Below are 25,481 nucleotides of genomic sequence, written 5' to 3'. Positions count from 1 at the left end.
GGGAAAGGGTCCCACATGTACAAAAATATTTATAGCAGCTCTCTTTGTGGTGGCCAAAAACTGGAAATCAAGGGATGCCCATCAATTGGGGAATGGCTGAATAAATTATGGTATATGAATGTGATGGAATACTATTGTGCTGTAAGAAATGATGAACAGGAAGACTTCAGAGAGGCACAGCAATGAACACAGTATATGAGAGTTTTTTCTGGTAGACTTGGAACTTCATTGCAATGCAAGGACTTAAAAAAATTCCCAGTGGTTTTTTAAGGCAAAATGCATTCCACATTCAGAGAAAGTACTATGGAATTCAATTGCAGAATGTAGCAAATCATTTCTTTTGTATTACATTTTGGTTGGTTATATGATTTCTCCCATTCATTTTAATTCTTCTACACAACATAACTATGTATTTAATAGAAATGCATGTGTGGAATCTATATAAAATTGTATGCCGTCTCATGGAGGGAGGGGAATTTAGGGGGAAGGGAGGGGAAAAATAATCTAAGTTATATGGTAGTGATTGTAGAATACTGAAAACAAATAAAATTAATATAAAAAGCTATGAATAGAACAAAGTATTCATCACTAATCAAGTACTAGAGAAGATCACAGGAGATAAAATGGACAAATTTTTGCACAAACAAAATCCATGTAGTTCAAATTAGGAGGGAAATGGTTAATTTGGAAAAAAGATCATTGCAACATTTCTCTGGTATCTAAGACATATGAGGATCTAAGTCACATATAGTTTCTGACTACCTCAATTTCCTCAACTCTAAAAATGGGGATCATAGCACCTACTTCACAAGGCTGTTATGAGATAATATTTCTAGAATGCATAGCATTGTACCTCCCAAATAGTGAGTGCTTAATAAATACTTCTTCCCTTCCTCCCCTTCCCCTGTTATTCTAAATTATTTTCCAGAATACTTGGGCCAATGTGCAACTCTAACTAATGTTGCGTGTAGAGATAGACTTGTTGGTTTCTTTAAGGTTTTTTCAACTCTAGATTTCTTGTGGAAGGCTTTATACATGGATAACAGGACTTTGACATTCTAGCCACTGTCACACATATTTATTCTAGCTTAGAATGCTGGCTATCTTCTGAATGAGTTCTAACCAAAAATTTTTAAAAGGTCACCAATCAAACAATATGAACAGTTTCCAGAAGAACTGCAAGCATATAATAACCATATTAAATAACCATATGAAAAATGACCAAGGTAATAATAAGATAGATGCAAACTTTAAAATATCTCTGAGGTTTTACTTTGCATCTAGCAAAATGACAGAAGATGGGAATAGTTGACATTAGTAGAACTTCAGGGAAAAAGGAACACTTATGTGCTGTTGATGGAACTGTGAATTGAGCCAGCCATTATGGAAAAATTTTTATCAAGGACAGAAAGATCCCACAGTTCTTGCAACACTCAGTGATTGGAAATGGCTGAACAAATTGTGATATTTAAATTAATAGCATATTTTTGTACCAGAAGTAAAATGGATATGAGAAATATGGTAAGACATATACAAAACAAAGGCATAGAACCAGTAAAACAATATACACAATGACTACAGTAATGTAGATGAAACTAACACTTCAACTCAGATTAGGTACATGACCAATTTTGGTCCCAGATAATAGATGAGGAAATATATGTCCATCTTCTTGGTACAAAATTGGGGGAGCATGGATACAGAATGTTACATGCCCTATTAGATGAAGTGGTGATGTCAGTTTTGTTTTTAACTGTTTTCTTTTATTACCTTCCATTTATATTATCAGGAAATTGCAAGTGGTGTAAAAAGTAAAAGACATAAATCAAATCACAGTCTCCAGGGTTGATGGAGGAATTTTAAAACAATACTCATTTGTTACTTCACATTATCTGAAGACTAATTACTAGGTAACCATAGCTGTAAAATGACTGTAGACAAATTAAAAAACAATCTTAGTTTTGGGTGGGTGGGGAAAACCAACATGCTCTAATGGAAGGAACACTGAACTGGGAATAAGGAGATTTGAGTTCTAGTTCTAGTACAACTAATAATTAGCTGTGTAACCTTGGGCAAGTCACTTAACATATCTCAGTGTCAATTTCCATTGATTCATTTTCTTCAAGAAGTTATTTATAGAACCATCCTACTCAGTAAAGCAAATCAATATACTAGATGTGATGAGTATTCAAGGAGATTATAGTCTAGATAGAGAGGTGAGCTATGCCCATAAATAACTATAACACCAGACAGAAAGTATGAAGTGTCAGAAGACAGATATATAAAAAGAAGAGATTCCTTATGTCTGGTAGCATCAGGGGAGACTTCCTGGAGGCTGTGACATCAGTTGAACCTTGAAAAGTAGATTGTATTTTTATAGGTAGAGCCAAGGGTGGGAGGAGTTAGTCATTTTAAATCAGGCTATCAAACTCATCCCTTCCCTCCTGATTCTTCCTCTTCAATTTTTTGTCATTTTAAAAAAAGGACTTGATCCTGTAAGGGACATGGTCCTTCTTTATGGCATAAGAAGAATTTAAGTTGTAAGTAATTTAAAGAACTGTCATCAAATTATTGGAATAAGTACATGAAAGTGTTTTCCTTATATTCCACTAGATGGCACCATAAGTAAAGCAAATCAAAATTTCAACGCATTAAGTGATAGAATTTTATGACAAATGCCAATTCATTCAATTTACAATTCCTTTCTAGTTTATATGAATAAGGGATTCCTATAGTCTAGATTAGGGGTGGGGAGCCTGCGGATGGGGAACCCACTCTAGTGGAGAGAAGAAGAAAATCAATGAGGATTGGAATAGTAAGGAAATGTTTGTTGAATAAATGAAATCCAAACACTTGTGTTGATGTTATTGTGTGTGTGTGTGTGTGTGTGTGTGTGTGTGTGTGTGTACATTTTAAGTAACTACTTAAGATAATTTTATGGAACAAAGATTTAAATGAGTGATTGTAGGCTAGATGGACTGTCAGAAATCACTTAGTTGGACAGTGCTATAACCATTCATTACAAAGAATGTTCACCATATATTTATATATGTATATACACTTACACATATATAATATTTTAAAAACATTTTCCAAAGATTTCTCATCTCAGAAATTTTTTAGGATTTATTAACTTTTTTTGATATGCTGTATATTAGCCTCCTATGAGATTGTGTCACCAGTCCTTTGAAGTTCCATAGCCAGTAGTTCCTTGGAATGAAGTTAATTGCCAATAAGAAAATAGCAAGGAAAAAAATTCTTCAACATTTAGAGATTCTTAATTGTAAGGAACCTTTTTCTTTGCATTTCTAGTACTTAGAACAATGTCTAGCACATAGTAGTCAACAAATGCTTGTTTGATAATTGATTACTTATCTAATTACAGATAAACCATAGTCTAGGATAGGTATATAGAATTCTTAGTCTAAGGACCATCTGGGAAAGACCATCTAGTCTAAGGACGAGCCTACACCAGACAGTACCACCTTACAACACTAGGTGAGTCAGGGAGGGTCTGAGTTCAAATCTGTCCTTAGACACTTGATACTTGCTGGCTTTGTCATTCAAACCCAATTGCCTTGCGGAAAAACTCTGAACAAACAAACAAAAAATCCAACACTAGATGAGTGATGCTGTCTCAACACTACTTGGGTAATATACTTGTTCTACTCTATCCCATGTTTACTGTAGTGATAGTTTTCCAACACTAGGTGGACAGTATATATGTTTGTACTATGAGCCTATCTATCTTTATATAATGTAAGCAAGCACTTAGGTGATAAGGAATGGCTTCACTTTTATCCTTGTATCCCCAATGCCTAGCACAGTGTTACAGAGCAGAAACTTGATAAATGCTCCTTGATATTTATGTGTATCACATGTCAATAAATCAGATATCTATATATGTAAATATATAGATATATGATTATATATGCAGTAATATTTGGGTCCCTAATAAACATTTATTTTGGGGATTCAAAGGTTAGACCTGTAATTACTTTTGTTATCAGAATGAACCAAGACAAACTGGCACAAGAAGTGGGTTTCTGAAACAGAAAATAACAGGGGGTACGACCCCAGTCTCAAAGTGAAAAGCAGTATTTTATCTGCTTAACCCCTGATGATGTCATCCATAGATGAGGAAGGATAGAATATAATATGTGCCATAGCCCTGGAAAAAGAAGAAAGTTAAATGAACTGAAGAAGAAATGGGATTAGTATTGTACTAGGCAGGTAGGAACCAGATGCACCGAAGTAAACACTGGAAGAATACCTAGTAGGAGTGCCAGAAATGGGCTAAGGGAGCATAAAGTGCCTCAAACCCTGCTTATGATAGAAGGCACAGTGCAAAAAAGTTAATTCACAGCCATGCCAAATGTCTATATTCAAAAGTTTGAGTCTTAACTGGAAAGGACCTTAGGTAGCTCTGAGAAATGGAAATGGGATATCTGGGAGGACTTTAAGCAGCCAAGTGAGTGAGGTTGATTCCTGGTGCTATGTCATTCCTGGATACCTATCCTGTCACCTGAGTTCAAATACAAATGGGACCCAGAAGAGGGAGACAAAACCCCAATAATATCAAAAGTAATAGATGTTTGTTGCAGGATCATTTTAATTCAAGGCTTCTTGTAAAAGGTAGAATTTTAGCTGGGACCTGAAGAAATCCAGAGACGTCTGGAGACAGAAATATGGAGAATTCCTTGTATTGGAGACAGCTAACCAAAATGACCAAAGTGTCTAGTGTGAGAAGGAGGACAGTGTCACTGAGTCACAGAATATGTAGTAGGGAATAAGGAAGAGGTAAGAGGGTTGGAATGGTGGGAGGGGTTCATGTTAGGAAGGACTTCTAAAGGCAAATGGAGGATTTAATATTTTATCCTGGAGGTATTGGGAACCACTATAGTTTATTGAATGGGGCGGGGGGAGTGTGGTCAGATTAATTTGACAGGTGAGTGGAGAATGGGCTGCAGTGGGGAGAGATTTATGGCAAGAATACCAACCAGCAGGCCTTTGCACTAGTCCAGGTGTGAGGTGATGAGAATCTGGACCAGGAGGTCGGCAACATTGAGAGAAGGGAAGATAAATAAATACAAGAGATGTTAGGAAGGTAAAACTGACAGAATTTGACAACAGATTAGATACAGAGGTGAGAAAGAATGAGGAGTCAAGGATAACACCTAGGTTATGGGGACTCGCCCTTACCCATAAGATTGGGGATTAAGGAAGCTGGGTTCAGAAACCTGCCTCTGCTGTTGTTACCAGCTTTGTGACTTGGGAACTACTTCAGATTCAGTTACTCCATCAGTTAGGATTTTAGACTATATCACCTGAGCTCCAGAGCCACATCACCACCTGCCTAGTAGACATTTCAGACTGGATGTGTCATGGGCATCACAAATGCAGTATTCCAAAACAGAACTCACTGCCTTTTCTCCCACATCCACCCCTCTTCTTAATTTCCCAATTACTGTAGAGAGTACAATTTTCCTTCCATTTATTCGGGGTCAGACTTCTGTTCTGCTGCAGGCCTCTCCCATATAACTTTTTTGCCATGAGATTTTCCTGCTAGCTATACAGGACTTGTCCTCTTCCATCTTATGACAGCGGAGAATGGATTGGAAATATGCCCACAGTGTATGGGACCTAGAGCCAGAGGCCAGAATGGTACTAACACCATACTGTGTTTCTGTTAGGAATAACAGTGGGGAGGAGATGTCATATGTTGGGCTATTAATTGCATGAGCTCTGTATTCTCACAATTTTATTTTCAAGTTGACTGGGATTTGGTGCACCAGTTTATCAATGTTAGCTTAAGGTATTTTTTGTTATTAAATGTGCCTATTGCATTCCTGATGATCTATTATTCAAAATAAAATGCCCTGAGACAAATTTGGAGGCCTGCAGAGTGAACTCCAGACCCTTCTTACTAAGACTATCTGGATTGGTGACTATGGGCAAGTTGTTTTGCATTGTGGGAGAGAATGTACTATCTGTAGGCCCTTTGAACTGACTGTACGATCACCCTACATCTGGTAAAGAGTGGGAGGAGTGCTGGTGCTGGCATTGTGTGTCATTGTTATCTTTTAAATAACCTTGTTATAGAAGAGATGGGTAAAGCAGGAAGAAGGCAAAATCTGGGTGGTAGTTTCAGATACCCATAATATGTGTGTATATAAGGATGAGAAATATGAAGGATGTCAAGGCCTGCTATTAAAATGTTTAGCCTAGGAGGTATGTAAAATATCTGGGATTAATATTTATTGAGTCTATTTTGAGTTGTTGACCAACTCTTTGTGACCTCATTTGGGGTTTTCTTGGCAAAGAAACTGGAATGGTTTGCCATTTCCTTCTTCAGCTCACTTTATAGATGAGGAAACCAAGGCAAAGAGGATTAGTGACTTGCCTAGGGTGTCACAGTCAGTAAGTGTCTGAGCTGGAATTTGAACTCAGGAAAATGAGTCTTCCTGACTTCAGGCCAGGAACTCTCTTCCCTGCAACACCTAGTTGCCCACCAGGAGTGACACGCTGTTCACTTTTTCCCCATCTATAATATGAAAAGGGTGAACAAAAATCAAATGGATTTTGAGGTCCCCTCTTGCTCTAGCTCTCTGACCCTGGGCTTCATTGATAATGTAACGCCTTCATAATAATTATGATTCTGTATAGTGTTGAATGTGTGTGTGTGTGTTTGTGTGTGTGTGATAAGTGAAATCAACTAATTGGATTTGCAGTACACTCAACAGTATAGGAAGTATACTATATTCTATGAGATTAAATTCTATATTCTTTATAGAATATGTCTATATTCTGTTGCTGCAATTCTTGTAACATTCAGCAAGCATATTAAGATAATTTCTTAGGCTAATGCAGGAATTTTGTCTGGGCATTTACCAGCCCTTCCCCAATGTGTTTGGCTGGGACCTACCACCAAGATTTTCACCAGCTGATTCATCAGCATTGCTCTGGGGGTGATATTTTACAGGCTCAGCATGAGCAACATCAACAAATGAATAAACCTCAGAGTTGGTTATTTGTTTCCACAGCCTCTTGAAGAACTATGAAAAAACCCAGCTCCGCATCAGCCTGATGAAACCGATCAGCCTGCATTCACTGCCCTGTGATACTAGCTGTTTTCTGAACATTTCAGACTGGTTAGAGGCATCTTGTATTCAGGGTCCAAAAAAGAACTCACTTAGCACACCCCCCCCCCCCCCCCCACTTAGCTTTTCCAAATTTCCTTTTTGTTGAGGGCAACATAATCCTTCCAGACTATCAGTGTTTAGCCTTGAGTCCTCACCCTCCCTTGCCCCAGATATCTTGCCATCTCTCACACCTATATCCCTTGCTACATTCACACAGCCACCACTTCCATTCAGGCCCCCCTCACCTGGACTATTGCCATAGTCTTCTAACTGATCTCTCTTTCTCACCTCTCTTCTCAATGTGATTTTTCTAAATCTTGTCTGGTCTTGGTACTTCTCTACTCAATAAACTCCAATAAACTCTTGTCACCTTCAGATCAAGTAAAAACTTGTTACAACCCAACCCTATTGTACTTTTCCGGCTTTGTTACACATATTTCCTTTCTCATATTCTGCAGTCTTCTCATCTTCTTGCTGGACCTCATACATGATGCTTCTGTCTACCTTTGCACTGACTGACTGTCCCCTGTGCCTGGAAAGTGCCTCTCCTCATCTCTCTACCTCTTTAAATCTCTAGGTGTTTTTGTTTTCTATTCTCAGCTCTAGTGCTACCTGAGGCCTTTTCTGTACCACACCCCCAGCCAGTGTTAATGCATTTCTGCCCCAAATTAGCTTGAATCAATTTTGTTTATACCTATGCTGCGGGGTGAGGGAAAGGAACTGGCTAGTGTGGGCCGGACACATGCAGAGAGAGGCCTACTTGATTTCAGTCTTAGAAGTGTAGGCAGAGAGCATGTATAGACAATCTCTGCCTGCCCCTGACCTAATCAAGTGCCTTACTTCCTTTGTATTTTAAATTGGAGCTCACTTTCCCAGGGCCTTTGTGTGTGCAAGGACATAGTATGCACTTGGTTTGGGCCACAGAACCAACCTTTTGTGCTGTATTTTTGAAGCAAATGCCCTTTTTAAAAGTTAATTGATATCTACTAGTTAACTGATAATTGGGAGATCCACCACCGACTCAGGACTAGGCTCTTCTCGGGGTTACCTGATAGAACCCTGACAGATTAGCAACCAGGACTTCTGGGAACCCCAAGCCATATTGTGGTGGTGTGTGTGTGTGAAGACAGACAGACAGGCTGACTGACTCAGATGCCACTCATCATCCTCATGGCTTCACCTTTTTCTGGACACAAATCCCCTATCAGAATATAAACTCTGAGGGCAGGGACTGTTTCTTTTTTTGTATTTGAATGCCCAGTATTTAGCCAAATGCCCAGTACCTCGTTAGTGCATAATAAATGCTTATTCATTCATTCATTTAGAATCAACTGAGTTTAACACCTGGTAAGCAAAAATAACTAGTTAAAATAGGAAGCTTTCAGATGACACATACTTCCTTCCTTAAGTGAGTTTCTTCCTGGCATACAAGTCATGGCAGAAATTGTCCTGGCAGGACAAACTTAGACCAAAAATGTTTAATTACAATTTACAAAGGATTAGAGAGGATTTGTGATTCAAGCACTATATTAAGTGACCTCGTTTTTATTCTATTTGAAAACCTTTTGTGCTAGCTGTGATGGCAAAGTAATTTTCCCTTAAGAAACAAACAACATGCTGGAACTTAGACATACAAACCAGTGGTGATTCTTTCCAAGTAGTTATTTTGAGAAGTTGTTGATCATATTTTGGAACCCCTTGTTGTGAATTGCCTGAAGCACATCTTTCAAGTAGCCTGGATAGTAGCATATCCTTATCCTTTGAAGGTGTGTTTATTTGATTTTTGGATGGTTCCCAGCTCAGTCAGAACCAAGTACGATAGATAAGACTGATAATTGAACTAGGAAAATGACATTTTTGGGGGTAGCAATGAAGCCTGACCATAAAGTAGTTAAACTCAGTTCCTAAGTATTTTGCATACTGGTTATAAACTTGGTCCATCCCTCAGAAGTAGGCAGGGTGGTAAAATGGAAAGAACCATAGATTTGGTGTCACAGGAGCTGAGTTCAAATTCTACCTTATGCTATTTACTAGCTATGTCACCTGGGGCATTTCCACTCTCTGGGTCTCAGTTTCCTCATCTGTAAAATGAGGGGATTGGTCTAGATCAAGGGATTCTTAATCTATTTGTGTCATAAAACCCCTCTGGCAATCTGGTGAAGACTGTTGACCCCACCTCAGAATGTTTTTAAATGCACAAATAAAATAGGGTTACAAAGAAACCCATTACTGAACCCATTATCTTGAAATTCAGTTATGAAAATATTAAAAAACTCAATTCACAGGCCTCCTGAAATCCATCCAGGGACCCCTTGAAATCCATGGATCCTAGGTTAAAAACCCCTGGTATCTTTCAGCTCTAAATCTATGAACTAAATGTAGCTGTGCATTAACATTATGAATAAAAGTTCCAAATTTGCACAATTATTAAAGTCAATGAGAAGAGTCTGCTTTTTAAGAATTTTCCTTTTATAGCATTTACTGTAATATTTGTGAACATTCCAGATACCATTTCTAATTAGGCAGAGGACCTAGTTTAAATTCCAGCCCTGCATCTTACACTATTCCCGTGATTAGCAAGTTATGGAACCTCTTTGTTCTCAGTTTCCTCATCTATGAATTGAGGTCAAAAACCTCCAAGGGTCCTTCCAGAATCCTAAATGATTTCCTGGAATGCTACCTTATACTTATGTAGGGAGTGATAGAGTCCCAAGTGAGCACAAGAAGCAGGCACAGGTAAATGCCTCCCACAGCAGGTCTTATTTCTGGCTCCTGGTTATGCATTTCTTGCTGCTCTTCTGGCCTTCACTCAGTCCCAATCGTAGTTGTGTCTTTTCACGAACTCCCTGCGATAAAAGCCCAATTAGCTTTTCAGTAGGAAGTTCAACTAGTAAATTGTGTTTCTAATTTAAATCATTGTACCTTAAGTTTACAATCAAAAAGGCAGCTTGAAGAAGGAAGTCAGAATGGAAAGCAATTGAGATTGTAAATCACTTTCTCCCTCTTAAATCATGCTTGTTTTTGACAGGTTATGTCTGCCTTCAAGTACTTATTGTTGTAAAAAGAATGTGTAATGTCTCACCTCCATCTCATCTAAATTTCCCTCTTTGTTTACAGGGTGAAATGAGGGCAGAAGCTCGCCGAAAAAATCTCCTCATTTTGATTTTGCATTATTTAACGCAGGAAGGGTATGTTATATTAAATACATGCATATATATATCTAATATCTAAGATTACCTATACCTGTTCATTCTCCTCTTGCTTTACTTCCCTTTTCTCCCTTCATTTAGATAATTATTTTTCCTTGTCATATCCCTTATAAACATTTAAAAGGCCTACCCAGACCATGAACTAACTGTTCATTTTCCTTCCCTGACCAGTTTTATCTGTAATTAGCACGAAACTAGAGAATTTAGCAAATCAGGGTTCTAGTCCCATAGCCATTCTTACACCCCTCCTCTACCTCACATCCCCATATCTGTTTTTAACTAGCTCCATGACTCTGAACAATCTAACCCAATCTACTGCTATTGTCCCATTCCGTAAACGATAATATTCTATTTATTCATCTATCCTATTCTTCTCTCTGTGATTCATGTGTCCTCTGTTGGCTCTGTTTTCTAATTCCAATAAGTAAATGTTTTTCTGATGTGCAGGGCACAATAGTGTCGCCATTATGGGAGAAATAAAGATGCAGAAAAATATATGCTTCCCTCAAGGAATTTCCAGGAGATAAAGATAGCTGGGTGGCGTAGCAGATAGAGCACTGGGCTTGGAGTCAGGAACACCTGAGTTCAAATGTGGCCTCAGACACTTTGCTGAGACACACTTACTAGCTATGTGACTCTGGGCAAGTCACTTAACCCTGTTGGCCTCAGTTTCCTCATCTGTAAAATGAGCTAGAAAAGGAAATGGCAAAACATTCCAATAACTTTCCCAAGAAAATGCCAAATGGGGTCACAAAAAGGGCCAGGCACAAAAGGACTAAGCAACAACAACAAAAGGGGAGGTAAGGCATATAAGCAATAAATTATAATGCAGAATGGAGTAAGCAGAAGTGTGTGAATGAGGCACTATCAGAGTTCTGTGAGAGATCTGAGGAGAAAGAGATCACTTCCAGCTGGTGGGAAGGCTTACATGAAGCAGCGGGCATTGGAGACAGGCCTTGAGGGATGGCCAAAATTCAGTAGATGGAAGGAGAGAGTAGGAAGGAGAGAGAAGTACATTCCAGAGGTTGCGAAAGGTGTGAGCAGACTTAATGCAATTCAATTCATTGAAGCAGGGCAAACTTAGACAACACTGAGTAGTCCAATTTTTACTGGACTGTTGGGTACATATAAGGAAGTAGTTAGATTAATTCAGAGTTATAAAGCCAGCATATTGCTACATATATATGTATATGTGTATGTATATATGTGTGTATGTGTGTGCGTGTATATGAAAAGAGAGAGAGAAAGGCAGTGTTGCTGAATCATAAAGCATGAAAAAAGGGGCGGCTAGGTGGCACAGTAAATAGATCACCAGCCTTGGAGTCAGGAGGACCTGAGTTCAAATCCAGCCTCACAAAATTACTGGCTGTGTGATTGCAGACAAGTCACTTAACCCTAATTGCCTTGCCTTTCCCCTCCAAAAAAAGTCATAAAGCATGAAGAAGAGACTAAAGTTAAGAAGACTGGAAGGGGGCAGTGTAAGGGACTTTAAATGCCAAACAGAGGATTTTATATGTGATCCTGGAGGTTAACATGGAGACACTGTCCATAATGTCAGGTCCGAGCTTTGGAAAAATCACTTTGGATTAGGGTGGGAAGAGATTTGAGGCATTACCATGGTTCAGGAGGGAGGTGATGAGAGCCTGTTTCAGGGTGAGGGGTTGTGTAGCTGTATGAGTGCAGAGAAATGGATATAATGAGAAGAGAGAAACAGCAAAACTTGTCAGCAAATCAGATATGTGGAGTGAGTGCAAGGGAAGAGTTGAAGATGATGTTAAGGTTGTAAAACTAAGAGGCTGGGAGGATCGTGGTGCTCTTGACATTAATTGGCAAGTTTGCAACAAAGGAAGGTTGGGGTTGTGAAGAGGTTGAGGACATGTTGCTTTTGAGATGCTTAAGGCACATCCAGTTCAAAAGCAGTTGGTGATGGGAGACTGGAGCTCAAGATAGGTAAGGGAAAGATATATGTATGTGTGTATGTATGTGTATATGTTTATATGTATAAGTATGTGTGTGTATATGTATATTAGATAAATTTGGGAATCATTTGCTTAAAAATGATCATCACCATCACATGAGATAGTATATACTCTCTATTGTATCATGAACCCATTTAGCTATCTGGTGAGCTCTATGGATTCCTTCTCAGAAAATAATATTTTAAAATTCAAATAATTAAATACAGAGGATCATAAAGGAAACCAATTATATTGAAATACAGTACTCAAAATTCTTAAAAACAAAGTTGATGGACCCCAGGTTAAGAACCCCTGGTACGGAGGAGGAAGAGGGACCAGGCCAGCATGTTGGAAGACATCCATGGTTAGTGAGCATAACCTGGAGACCCAACAAAGAACACTGAACAAGAACAGTGAAACAGGACAGGAGAGAGCAGTGTCACAAAAATAAGAGAGGAGAAAATATCCAGGAGAGTGATTGACCACGTCAGAGGCAGCAGAAAGATCAATAAGGCTGAGTATTAAGAAAAGGCCGTTGGATTTGGCAATTAAGAGATCACTAATGACTTTGCAGAGAACAGTTTCAATGGAATGATAAGGTCAGAAGCCATTTTGCAGAGGGATTAGGAGAGAGTGACACGAGAGGAATTGGAAGTTCTCAGTATACATAACTTTCTCAATTAGTTTAGCCAACAAGGCCAAAGATGATAGGTAGCAGGGATGGTTAGATCATGGGAGAGCTTTTTTTTAAAGATGGAGAAGATATGGGTGTGTAAGGTAAGTTAGTAGAAAGAGATTGAAGATTAGGAAGAGAATGGGGCTGATTGAGGGGACAGTCTACTTGAGAAGATGGTGTAAGATTAAGGATGGACATAGGGAAGTTTGCCTTGACCTGAAAAAAAGATGAAGTAGGAAATAGTGAGGGAAGACATCTGAATTATGCAAAATGAGAGGGGAAGAAGAAGAAGTTCTTGACTAATTACTTCAGCTTTTTAGGGATAGGAGAGAAGGGGTGGTTTGAGGAGAGATAAAAAGGTTTTAAATAGCCTCTGTAGTGAGTGGGAGAGTAAATCAATTAGGAAGATCTAAAAGATTACCTTTCTTCACTGAGGGCTCAGCTAAGATCATATAAAATAAATTCGTAGCAAAGCCCAATTAGCAGTTTCTTGATTTTTTTTTGCAACTCTTTTCAGCAGTATGTGAATAGGCATGAAGGCAGGTTGTGAGAGTGAACCAAGGTATGATCAATGATAAGATAGGGAACAAGGGATTCAAGAGGAGAGGACAGTGTAAAGTTGAGCTAGATCAACAGAGGATCAAGATAGGCAAGGGAAGGTGAATATATAGTGGAAGGGAAAGAACTGAGGGTTGGAAGGACTGTCAGTTTTGGTAAGGATAAAGAACAAGTTTAGGGGCCATAAGGCATAGGGAAGGATGGAATGGTAAAAGGCTATAATCACATAGAAGACTTTCAGAGTTTCCCATGGAAGTGGAATACTTGGTGATTACAAGATCTCCATAGCCTAGGTAAAATGGAGGAGTAGTTGACTCTTTTATCTCTATTGCCTTTCATATCCAGACAGTTAATTGCCAGTTCTTTCTAATTCTGCTTCCATGACACTTAACACATCCACTTATTTCCCTCCACTTACCAGGCCTCCTATTTCAGTCTATCATCACCTTATCCCTCTCCATCTTTGAAGTAAAGAGGAAGAGCCTTCTATTTGGTTTCCCTTTATCCAGTCTCCCCATTCCATCTTCCATTCAGATGCCAGAATCATCTTCTGAAGATATTTTGACTATGTCAGAATACGTGATCAGATATTTCAGTGGTTCCCCTTAGAGTCTCTGGGATAAAATACAAACTCCTGGGCAAGCATTTAAAGCTTTCCACAATCAGGCTCCCACTTCCCTTTCTAACTTGATTTCTCATTCTCTGTGTTCTAGCCACACTGACTACTAGCTGTTTTCTAAATTTGACATGGGAGACACCGACACAGGACCATCCAGCATGGTGTGATACCTGTATCAAAGAAGGTGCTGTGTTCTGTAAGCAAAGTAGAATTACAGTAGCTCAACAAAAGAGAGATGCCCAAATTTAGACATGTGCACTCCAAATGTTCATGAGTATTTGTACCCTACCTGTGGCAGACACTTCTGAACTCACGTTGGTCAGATCAGCCATAGCTGGATACATTGTACACTGACCCTGACATAATACTGTCAAATTTGTCCTCCTTGAGTACCAAGGACAAAAAACACCAGCCAATCAAACTTGACATTCCATCTCTTATCTTATGCCTGGAATGCAATCCCTTCTTACCTCTGTCTCTGAACTTTTAACCTCATTGGCTCAATTCCTACCACTGTGTGAAGCCTTTTCTGACCTCCTCCCACACCCACTCTGAGTGGTCAGTGCTGTCTTCCTCCACAAATTGCCTTGTATACAAATTACCATTTGTATATATTGTATCCACTTACCCTAGAGTCCATTCCATTACCCAGGAGAAGAGAAGACTTAGGGTCCAAAATAACTGCCTTCAAGTACTTGTGAAATAAGTGAGGGATTATACTTGCTCCCTTTGGCTTTAGGGTAGAACCAAGAGCTGTGAGTAGAAATTGCAGAGGGAAATATAGACTTGAGTTCAAGAAAATTTTCCTACCCATTAAAGCTGTCTGGAAGTAGAATGGACTATGTGGAGGGGTGGTGAATTCACCCTGCTTTCAGGTGTTCAAGCAGAGATTGGATGTCCTCTTGTTGGGGATGGCATGGGAGAAAGGGGGATTTCTTTTGTATATGGCTTATGGGGATGTTGAGGAGGACTAGTACCTCTAGTGTGAGGGTTTGCTGAGCCCTTTTCAGGAATGCTCATCCACCTTTCACCTAACTCTCACATGTGATTCCAAGAGGCTGTGATTTACCCTGGTAAAATCATCTCAGCAGATGAGCTAAACCAGTTTGAGGGCCTCCATTGGTGAGTTAGGGGGATGTCTCCCCCAAGTATGTGAAGACTTCCCCTGGAAGAATGAACAGATAAGGGCAGTTTATTCCAACAGCCATGAAGGCAGCTGAAGCAGGCACTGTGGAAGTATTTGCACTTGATCAGACATGGAAGATCATTCACTGCATCCCAGGCCATCGCAAGTCATCCTGCTTTTTGTCTTGCCACTGGACTTTGATGACTCTGCACGAGAAAGTGAGGATGACTTTGTGCAGTTTTGCCTGAAGTCCAATTCACGTACAGGTCAAGACCACCCTTGAGGTCATTGGTCCTCTTCAAAAATAAGACTGAATGACATCTCCTCAGCATGTATGCTCTTTGAAGGCTGTTTTGTTTTGTTTCTTAAAGTCTGGACCTTAGCACTATGACTCATACTAATAGACCCTACTAAATGTTTATTGAGTTGAATGATTTCTGACCTGACGGAGACTACAACTTGTTGGAGAGTCACACTTTTGACATTTTTATATTAGAAGAGATAATTTGGAGAGTCCTTTGTAAATCTTAGAACACTAGACAAATGTTATTGTTATTGTTTTGTGACAGTACAGATGTAAATTTCAATAAGGATAACAGAGAGTTTATGAGATAGGTGCCAAATGAGTAATAACAAATACCACTATGGTGCTGTGAGAGTTTAGAAGAGGTGGAGATGACTGGTTTGGCCTGGCAAGGAAGCCTTCAAAGAGAAGGAGGGTCTTGGGTGGGACTCTTTAATTTTCTTCTGTGCTGAAATCCTCGCCACCTCTGAGGAATACTCTATTAGCACAGTAATATTAGTGATAGTTCGCATTTATATAGTGCTTCAAGGTTTCCAAAGTGCTTTTTAAAAAGGAAAATGTGTTATTAAGTCAGTTTAGTTCGGTGAAATTAACCTATTACCCTACCTCAAGTCCAGTTCTTTGCCAGCTTAGCTGTGCCCTGGGGGCTAGGTTCAGATTAAGGTAAATCAAGTAGCTCAGCCTCACTAAAGAGAAGACAAAATCATTTTCTGTGCTAATTTTAGCATTTGTATTTGCCCTTAGTCTTAGTTAGGTGTTGTGTCCTATGTACAATAGCTATCTGTCCATTGAGCTCCTATTACATGCACAGAACTTATTGTGATATGACAAACAAAAAATCTGGACCTTGCTCATGAACTGTTTTCACAAACAACCAGAAAAAAGCACTAGAAGGATGGATACACAGGCAGGTGGGCAGTTGACAAGCATTGATGAAGCGGATAGTCTTTTCCAGTCACTGTGCCAAGCCATGGGGATACAATGAAAGACAAAAATAGCAATAACTACTTTTGGGCAACAGTGAGGTCTAAGAAACCATTTCCAAAAGACCTGGTGCTTAAAAACAAAACAAAACCCAGATCCTTCCCATCCTCTGCAGTTATCTTTTTCACCACTGGAGGATACCCTTACATCATTAGCATGACAAAATGCAGGATTACTGGGGACAATTTTTCCAGAAACCTGATGGAAACTGACAAATGAATAGGGCCATGGAGGTGAAAACCAAAATATAGGCTTTGTAGAGAGGCAGGATAAGTAAATCAGGAAAGTTAAGAAAAATGAGAAAAATAAAGGTGGAGGGGAAGAGGTTACTAGGAGGATTTATAATCAAAGAAAAGGGAATGGTTATTGTGGGCAGGAGCAGTCAGGGAAATCTTCATGAAGGAAATGGGGCTTGGGCTGGGTCTTTGAAGGAAGAAGATTTATGAAACCACATTCTCTTCCTTTGCCAAAAAGTCATCAGCTAGCCAGGAATTCAAGTCCTACAACAGTAGTAGGGAAAAAAATTTCATTGGTTGAGTCCAAGAATTACAGAAAGTTAGAGCTGAAAGAGACCTTAAAGATCATAACCTCTCACTTTTACAGATGAGGAAACTGAGGCCCAGAAAGGTTAAACGAAGTTTACAGTCACGCAGCTAGCCAGCTTCTGAGCTCAGTGTTCTTTTTGCTATGCCCAGCTTCCTCCTTTGAAGGAATTTCTTTAAGCTGATTTATTGTTGAACTGGCATCCAAGAAATCAGTACGTTTAATCAGATTCACTTATGTCTTTCATGTACCCTCAAGAAAATCAACAAAATCTAGGTGTGAAGATTGATACTGTAAACAAATTAGGGGAGCAGGGAATAGTGTATTTTTCAAATCTATGGAGAATGGAGAAATGTATGACCCAGCAAGAGACAGAGAACATTATGAACTTTATGAAGTGCGAAATGGATAATTTTGATTACATTAAATTGAAAAGTTTTTGCACAAACAAGCCCAGTGCAACCAAGATTAGGAGGGAAGCAGAAAACTGGGAAAGAATTTTTGCAAATAGTATCTGTGATAAAGACGTCATTTCTAAAATATATAGAGAACTGAGTCAAATGTATAAGAATGTAAGTCATTCCCCAACTGATAAATGGTCAAAGGATATGAACAGGGAATTTTCAGAGGAAGAAATTAAAGCTATCTATAAGCATATGAAAAAATGCTCTAAATCACTATTGATTAGAGAGATGCAAGTCAAAACAGCTCTGAGGTACCACATCACACCTCTCAGATTGGCTAACATGACAAAACAGAAAGATGATAAATGTTGGAGAAGATGTGGGAGAGTTGGAACACTAATTCATTGTTGGTGGAGCTGTGAGCTGGTCAACCATTCTGGAGAGCAATTTGGAACTTTGCCCAAAGGGCTACAAAAATGTGCATACCCTTTGACCCAGCAATGTTGCTTCTGGGATTCTATCCCAAAGAGATCATAGAAATGGGAAAGGGTCTCACATGTACAAAAATATTTGTAGCAGCTCTCTTTGTGGTGGCCAAAAATTGGAAATCAAGGGGATGTCCATCAATTGGGGAATGGCTGAACAAATTGTGGTATATGAATGTAATAGAATACTATTGTACTGTGAGAAATGATGAACAGGAAGACTTCAGAGAAGGCTGGAAAGACTTATATGAACTTATGCTGAGTGAAAGGAGCAGAATCAGGAGAACTTTGCGTACAGCAACAACCACAGTGTGTGAGGAATTTTTCCGGTAGACTTAGTACTTCATTGAAATACATGGACTTTAAAAATTTCCAATGGACTCTTGAGGCAAAACGCCTTCCACATGCAGAGAAAGAACTAAGGAATTGGATTGCAGACAGAAACAGACCATTTTCTTTTGCATTATGTTATGGTTTGTTTTGTTTTATGGTTTCCCCCATTCATTTTAATCCTTCTGTGCAACATGCATTTAATAGGAATGTATGTATAGAACCCATATAAGACTGTACACCATCTCAGGGAGGGCGTGGAGAGGGAGGGGGAAATAAAAGGGAGGGAGTGGAAAAAAAATCTAAGATATATGGAAGTGATTGTTGAACACTGAAAACAAAATAATTCAATGAAAAAAACCAACAAAACTCTGTGCCTCAGTTTCTTTATTTGTAAGATGGTAATAATGACCAGTATTGATTTAGGAAGTCACCAAACATTTCGTTTCCAGGTATATCCAGTCACAATTATGGTAGTTGTCTACTGAACTCCAGGACACTCTCTTTTTTCCTCAATAACTTCAGTGACTGGCTCACAGTTTTCTCCCCACTTTCTTCCCTCATGGTAGGGCACTTCAGCATATATATTGAAACTCCACCAAGTACCCTAACCTTACAGTTCCCGAACTTATTCATTTCACATAACCTACTCTTCCATCCTACCTCAGCTGCACACAAAGATGGTCATAACCCTTGACCTTCCTATCACCATCATATGTGTCCATGAACTCTGAAATTCCCTTATTTGGTCATAATCTGTTGTCATTCACTTTGCTTGCAAATGCTGTTTTTCATCCTCACTATGACCTCCAGTTCTCTGAACTCTCAGTTCTTTTCTACCTGAACACTCTTCTCTTTTCCCCATCTTGACCTCTTGGTGAACCAATTCAATTTAACACTGTCCTCTTCTCTCTAATCCCTTGACTTCTTACCTTATTGTTGATCTTGCCCTGCCAAGGCTGAGGCTTGGATTATTCTCACAATTTACTGGCTTTGATGCTACTCTTGTGCTAAAAAAATCATGGAACTGTGTTGACTACAGTTCTCTCCACTATCCCTTTATGATATGTAATCACCACAGGGCTCTTACTGAAACAAGGCAATCTTTGTATATATCCTCCCTTTCTTGGCTAAACTCCTTGAGAAGGCCATCTATAATTGATGCCACCAACTTCCTTTTCTCTCATTCCTTTCTTAACTTTCCAAAGTCTAGCTTCTGACTTCATTGTTCAACAGAAACTTTTGTCCAAAGTTACCAATAATCTCTTGATGTTAAATCTAAAGACTTTTTTTCAGTCCTCATCATTTTTGCCCTGTCTGCAGCCTTTGACACTGTTGATCACCCTCTTCTCCTTAATCTTGCCAATAGATTTCTGTGACACCTTCCTATCCTTGTTCTATCTGTCAGATCATTTCTCAGTTTCCTTTGCTATATTTTCATCCAGGTCATGGCCACTCATGCAAATGTCCTCTAAGACCCAATCCTGAGCCCTCTTCATTTCTTTGTACTATTTCACTTGATCTCATCAGCTTGCATGGATTGAATTATCATCTCTATGCTGATGATTCTCAGATTTACTCATTCAGCCTTAACGTCTTTCCTAACCTTCAGGCTTGCATCACCAGCTGTTTACTAGACATCTCAAACTGCATGTTCCATGGAAAACTTAAACTCAACATGTCCAAAAGAAACTCTGTCTTCTCCCCTTTCTAGACTTCTCTATTATAGTTGAAGGTACCACTACCTTCCTAGTCACTCAGGTTCACAGCCTTTGAATCCTCATTTTCTCTCACTCCCCCTCCTCCCCCATATCCAATCTATTTTCAAATTCTGTTGATTTTACCTTTATAACATCTCTCCTACATGCCCCCCTTTCTCCTCTGACACTATAGCCACCATGCCAGCATCCTGGTCCCTTTTCTTATCATCTTATACCTGGATTATTGTAATAGCCTGCCAGTTGATTTCCCTACCTCAAATCTCTCCCATTTCAGGTCATCCTCCTCTCAGCTATCAAATTAATTTTCCTACAATGCAAGTCAGACCATGTCACCTCCCTCTTAAACAAATTCTAGTAGTTCCCTTTCACATCCAGTATAAAATCTTCTGGCATTCAAAACCCTTTGCAACCTCACCACTTTCTACTTTTCCAGTCTTCTTACACCTTACTCCCCATGGTTTATTGTGTGATCTAATGACACTGGTCCCCTTGCTATTCCTGGAACATTTCTGATTATACATTTTCATCTCTCCCTTTCCCCCTCCCCGCTTGAATGCTCTTCTTTCTCATCTCCACCTCCTAGCTTCCTTGGCTTCCTTCAAGGTCCAGCTAAAATCCCACCTTCTACAGGAAGCCTTTTCCAATTCTCCTTAATACTGGTGCTTTCTCTATGTTGATTATCTCCAGTTTCCCCCACATATATAGTATTTGTACATAGTCGTTTGCATCTCATCTTCCTTATTAAATTGTGAGCCCTATTGACGGGTGGAATGTCTTTGCCTTTCTTTGTATTCACACTGCTTAGAACAGTACCTTGCACATAGTAAGTGCTTGATAAATCCTTATTGACTGACTCCCTGACTTTAGAAAGCTCCTGAATAGTTAGACTATTTGGTAAAATAAGGAAACATATAGGGTCATTTGTAATGATACTTAAATGTACTGTGTCATTTGTAATGACACTTAAAATGATTACATTTGTACGTAGTAGCTTTAACAGAAAAATAGTATCTGCTACATTATAAACAGCAGTCTTCCAAATTTCAGTGAAGTAGCCCTGCCTGAAAAGGCATGTTAAGAGAGGAAGCTTCTCCCTTCTCCCATGTCTCCCAGCTGCAAAGTACATATATAGAAAGAAACTAAAAAGGCACTTGGCTTTCAGAAACTTGAGAAATATTTTTTGTTTGTAATGCTCTCTACTATGGGCAGTATTAGACTTTACACTGAATACTTTTTTTTCTGTAGAGAATCTCCAGTTAAGATTCTAAATACTGATAATTATATAAAAAAATTTTTATTACAGAAACCTATGTGATTGACTTTTTAAAAAAAACCCACAAATTTACCAGAACTTACATATCTAGATGAGTGTTGTTTCTGTCAAAGCAGTCACTAGGGGAAGTTCTACATTTATTCCCATTATTGTGCAAAGGGTTTTAGAGTTGCCTTTAGTCATGGGCTTTTAAAGAATCACAGCTGAAGCAAATTTTTGTCCTTTGAGAGTAGATTCATTTGCTGTTTTGGAAACAGTCAAAGGAAACAGTCCTTTAAAAACCTAGGCTATTCAACAAAGTAGAGATATATGGCAGATCTTGCATCTCCAATTACCTTTTGGACACCTTGAACTGGATATCCAGTAGTCATCTTAAACTCAACATGTCCAAAACAGAACTCATTATCTTTCCCCTAAAACTCTGTGCACCCCACCGCACCCTTTCCAAATTTCTCTATTATTGCAGAGGACAAGAACATCCTCCCAATTCCCCAGACTCACAATCTAGGTATCATCCCCACCCCCCATTTTTTGTTTTCCCAGATTCTGACATTTTACCTTTGTAGAGTCTTTTCTATTTGTCCCCTTCTTTCTGATTATGGTACAGGCCCTCATCTTCTCATGCTTGGAATAGTGGAGGGTCTGCCTGCCTCAAGTCTCTCTCCAACTCCAGGCCATCGTCCAGTCAGCCACCAAAGTGATTTTCCCAAAGCACAGGTCTGACCACGTCTCACACATCTTCCTACCCCTCAACCCAGTAAACTTCAGAATTAAATACAAAATCCGGTGGTGCTCAAAGTCCTTCATAACCTGCTCCCTCCTTCTTTTCCAGTCTTTTTACCCTTACCCTCCACTGCATTTTCTTCAGTCCAGTAGCATTGACCTTCTTACTATTCCACAAACAAGACACTCTAACTCTCGATTCCAGGCATTTTCTCTGACTGTTTTCCTTGCCTGGAATGTTCACTCATCTGCCTCTGGCTACAGTCTTTCCTGTCTTCCTTTAAGTCCTATCTAAAATTCCATCTTCTTCAAGAAGCTTTTCCTAGCTTAATTCTAGTGCCTTTCCTCTGGTAATTATTTTCTACCTTTCCTATCTATGTCTTGTTTATGCATATTTTTTTATTCATATCCCCTTTTAGATTGTGAACTTTTGGAGAGCAGAGACTGTCTTTTGCTTTTTTTTTTTTTAAATTAATTAATTTTTAAAATTAATTTTTTTCAGTTTTCAACAATCATTTCCATATGTTTTAAATTTTCTCCTTCTCCCTCCCCGTTCCCTCCTCAAGATGGTATGCAGTCTTATATGGGTTCTACACATACATTCTTATTAAACACTTTTTCACATTAGTCATGTTGCATAGAAGACTTAAAATGAATGGAAGAAACCATGAGAAAAATCAAAACAAAACATAACAAAAGAGAAAATAGACTGCTTCATTCTGCATTCCAGTTCCATAGTTCTTTCTCTGGATGTGGATGGCATTTTGCATCAAGAGTCCTTTGGAAATGTTTTAGGTTCTTGCGTTGCTGTGAAAGGCTAAGTCTATCAGAAACAATCCTCACACACTGTGACTATCACTGTGTATAATTTTTTTCTGGATCTGCTCATTTCACTCAGCATCAGTTCATATGTCTTTCCAGGTTTTTCTGAAGTCTATCTGTTCATAATTTCTTATAGCACAGTCATACTCCATTACATTCATATATTACAACTTGTTCAGCCTTTCCCCAATTGATGGGCATTCCTCTGAATTTCAGTTCTTGGCCACCACAAAAGGAGCTGCTATAAATATTTTTGTACATGTGGGTATTTTTCCCATTTTTATGGTCTCTTTGACATATAGTCCTAGAAGTGATATTGCTGGGTCAAAGGGTATGCGCATCTTTATAGTCCTTTGCCCATAGTTCCAAATTGCTCTCCAGGATGGTTGGATCAACCCACAACTCCACCAACAATGAATTAGTGTTCCAACTCTGCCACATCTTCTTCAACATTTATCATCTTCCTGTTTTGTCATGTTAGCCAATCTGATAGGTGTGATGTGGTACCTCAGAGCTGTTTTGACTTGCATCTCTCTAATCAATAGTGATTTAGAGGGGGCAGAGCCAAGATGGCGGAGTAGAAAGACACACATATGCTACCTCCGAACCCACTGCCCATAAAATACCTGTAAAAAAAAGAACCACTGGCGAATTCTGGAGCAGCAGAAGCCACAGAATGGAGCGGACGAGATTTCTGCTCCAGAGAGCCTGAAAACCTCTCGCAAAAGGTCCCTCGCTCCCCGGACCCGGAGCAGAGCCCAACCCTGCCTCAGCGGCACAGCAACAAAAGGAGCAGATCCAAGCAGGCTTCAGGGACGGAATCTCCAGCAGCTGCGCGGGTCCCTCCACCCACAGGTGACAAGGGTCGGTGAGAGGGTCTCTTTGGCGGGTCGAGAGGGCAGTGGGGTACCCCCATAACTCAGGCCCCCTCAGGAGGCAGCAGTGGAGGTGGGAAGAGACCGGGGCTCCCCAAGCAGGCAAGACCCTGGATCCATTGTTGAAGGTCTCTGCATAAACCCCCTGAGGGAACGGAGCCCATGAGGCGGCCCTGCCCTGACCTGAGCACCTGAACTTAATCTCACACTGAACAGCAGCCCTGCCCCCGCCCAAAGCCGTGAGGCTGGGAAGCAGCATTTGATTCTCAGACCCCAAGTGCTGGCTGGGTGGATCTGGAGGCGAGGTTGGGGTGGAGAGGACACTCAGAAGTCAAGTCACTGGCTGGGAAAATGCCCAGAAAAAGGGAAAAAAAATAAGACTATAGAAGGTTACTTTCTTGGTGAACAGGCATTTCCTCCCTTCCTTTCTGATGAGGAAGAACAATGCTTACCATCAGGAAAAAACGCAGAAGTCAAAGCTTCTGTATCCCAGCCCACCCAATGGGCTCAGGCCATGGAAGAGCTCAAAAAGGATTTTGAAAATCAGGTTAGAGAGGTGAAGGAAAAACTGGGAAGAGAATTGAGTGACATGCAAGCAAAGCATGAAAAACAAGTAAACACCCTGCTAAAGGAGACCCAAAAAAATGCTGAAGAAAATAACACCTTGAAAAATAGGCTAACTCAATTGGCAAAAGAGGTTCAAAAAGCCAATGAGGAGAAGAATGCTTTCAAAAGCAGAATTAGCCAAATGGAAAAGGAGATTCAAAAGCTCACTGAAGAAAATAGTTCTTTCCAAATTAGAATGGAACAGATGGAGGCTAATGACTTTATGAGAAACCAAGAAATCACAAAACAAAACCAAAAGAATGAAAAAATGGAAGAGAATGTGAAATATCTCATTGGAAAAACAACTGACCTGGAAAAGAGATCCAGGAGAGATAATTTAAAAATTATGGGACTACCTGAAAGCCATGATCAAAAAAAGAGCCTAGACATCATCTTTCATGAAATGATCAAGGAAAACTGCCCTGAGATTCTAGAACCAGAGGGCAACATCAATATTGAAAGAATCCACCAATCACCACCTGAAAGAGATCCAAAAAGAGAAACTCCTAGGAACATTGTGGCCAAACCCCAGAGTTCCCAGGTCAAGGAGAAAATATTGCAAGCAGCTAGAAAGAAACAATTCAAGTATTGTGGAAATACAATCAGGATAACACAAGATCTAGTGGCTTCCACATTAAGGGATCGAAGTGCATGGAATATGATATTCCAGAAGTCAAAGGAACTAGGACTAAAACCAAGAATCACCTACCCAGCAAAACTGAGTATAATACTTCAGGGGAAAAATTGGTCTTTCAGTGAAATGGAGGACTTTCAAGCATTCTTGATGAAAAGACCAGAGCTGAAAAGAAAATTTGACTTTCAAACACAAGAATGAAGAGAAGCATGAAAAGGTGAACAGCAAAGAGAAGTCATAAGGGACTTACTAAAGTTGAACTGTTTACATTCCTACATGGAAAGATAATATTTGTAACTCTTGAAACTATTCAGTATCTGGGTATGGGTGGGATTACACACACACACATGCACACGCACACACACATAGAGACAGAGTGCACAGAGTGAATTGAAGAAGATGGGATCATATCTTAAAAAAATGAAATCAAGCAGTGAGAGAGAAATATATTGGGAGGAGAAAGGGAGAAATGGAATGGGGCAAATCATC

The 25,481-nt window shown here is 39.5% G+C and overlaps 1 protein-coding gene across 11 annotated transcripts in view; it reads left to right on the top strand.

Moving 5' to 3' along the window:
* Positions 1–25,481, top strand: part of KATNAL2 (katanin catalytic subunit A1 like 2) — a 187,362-nt gene that overhangs the window by 95,782 nt on the left and 66,099 nt on the right. For 9 of the 11 annotated variants that reach the window (XM_072605207.1, XM_072605203.1, XM_072605196.1 and 6 more), the window contains one exon: positions 10,260–10,330. In XM_072605207.1, the coding sequence (XP_072461308.1) occupies positions 10,260–10,330 (71 nt within the window). Of the gene's footprint in view, positions 1–7,043; positions 7,152–10,259; positions 10,331–14,328; positions 14,347–25,481 lie in introns of those variants that run through there. The other 2 variants (XM_072605201.1, XM_072605205.1) reach the window with 2 other exon arrangements.

This window comes from Notamacropus eugenii, chromosome 4 (genome assembly GCF_028372415.1).
Source record: "Notamacropus eugenii isolate mMacEug1 chromosome 4, mMacEug1.pri_v2, whole genome shotgun sequence".
In the NCBI taxonomy this organism is placed as follows: Eukaryota; Metazoa; Chordata; class Mammalia; order Diprotodontia; family Macropodidae; genus Notamacropus; species Notamacropus eugenii.
Note: the sequence above shows the minus strand (reverse complement) of the source record. Positions and strands in the feature narration are given on the sequence as shown.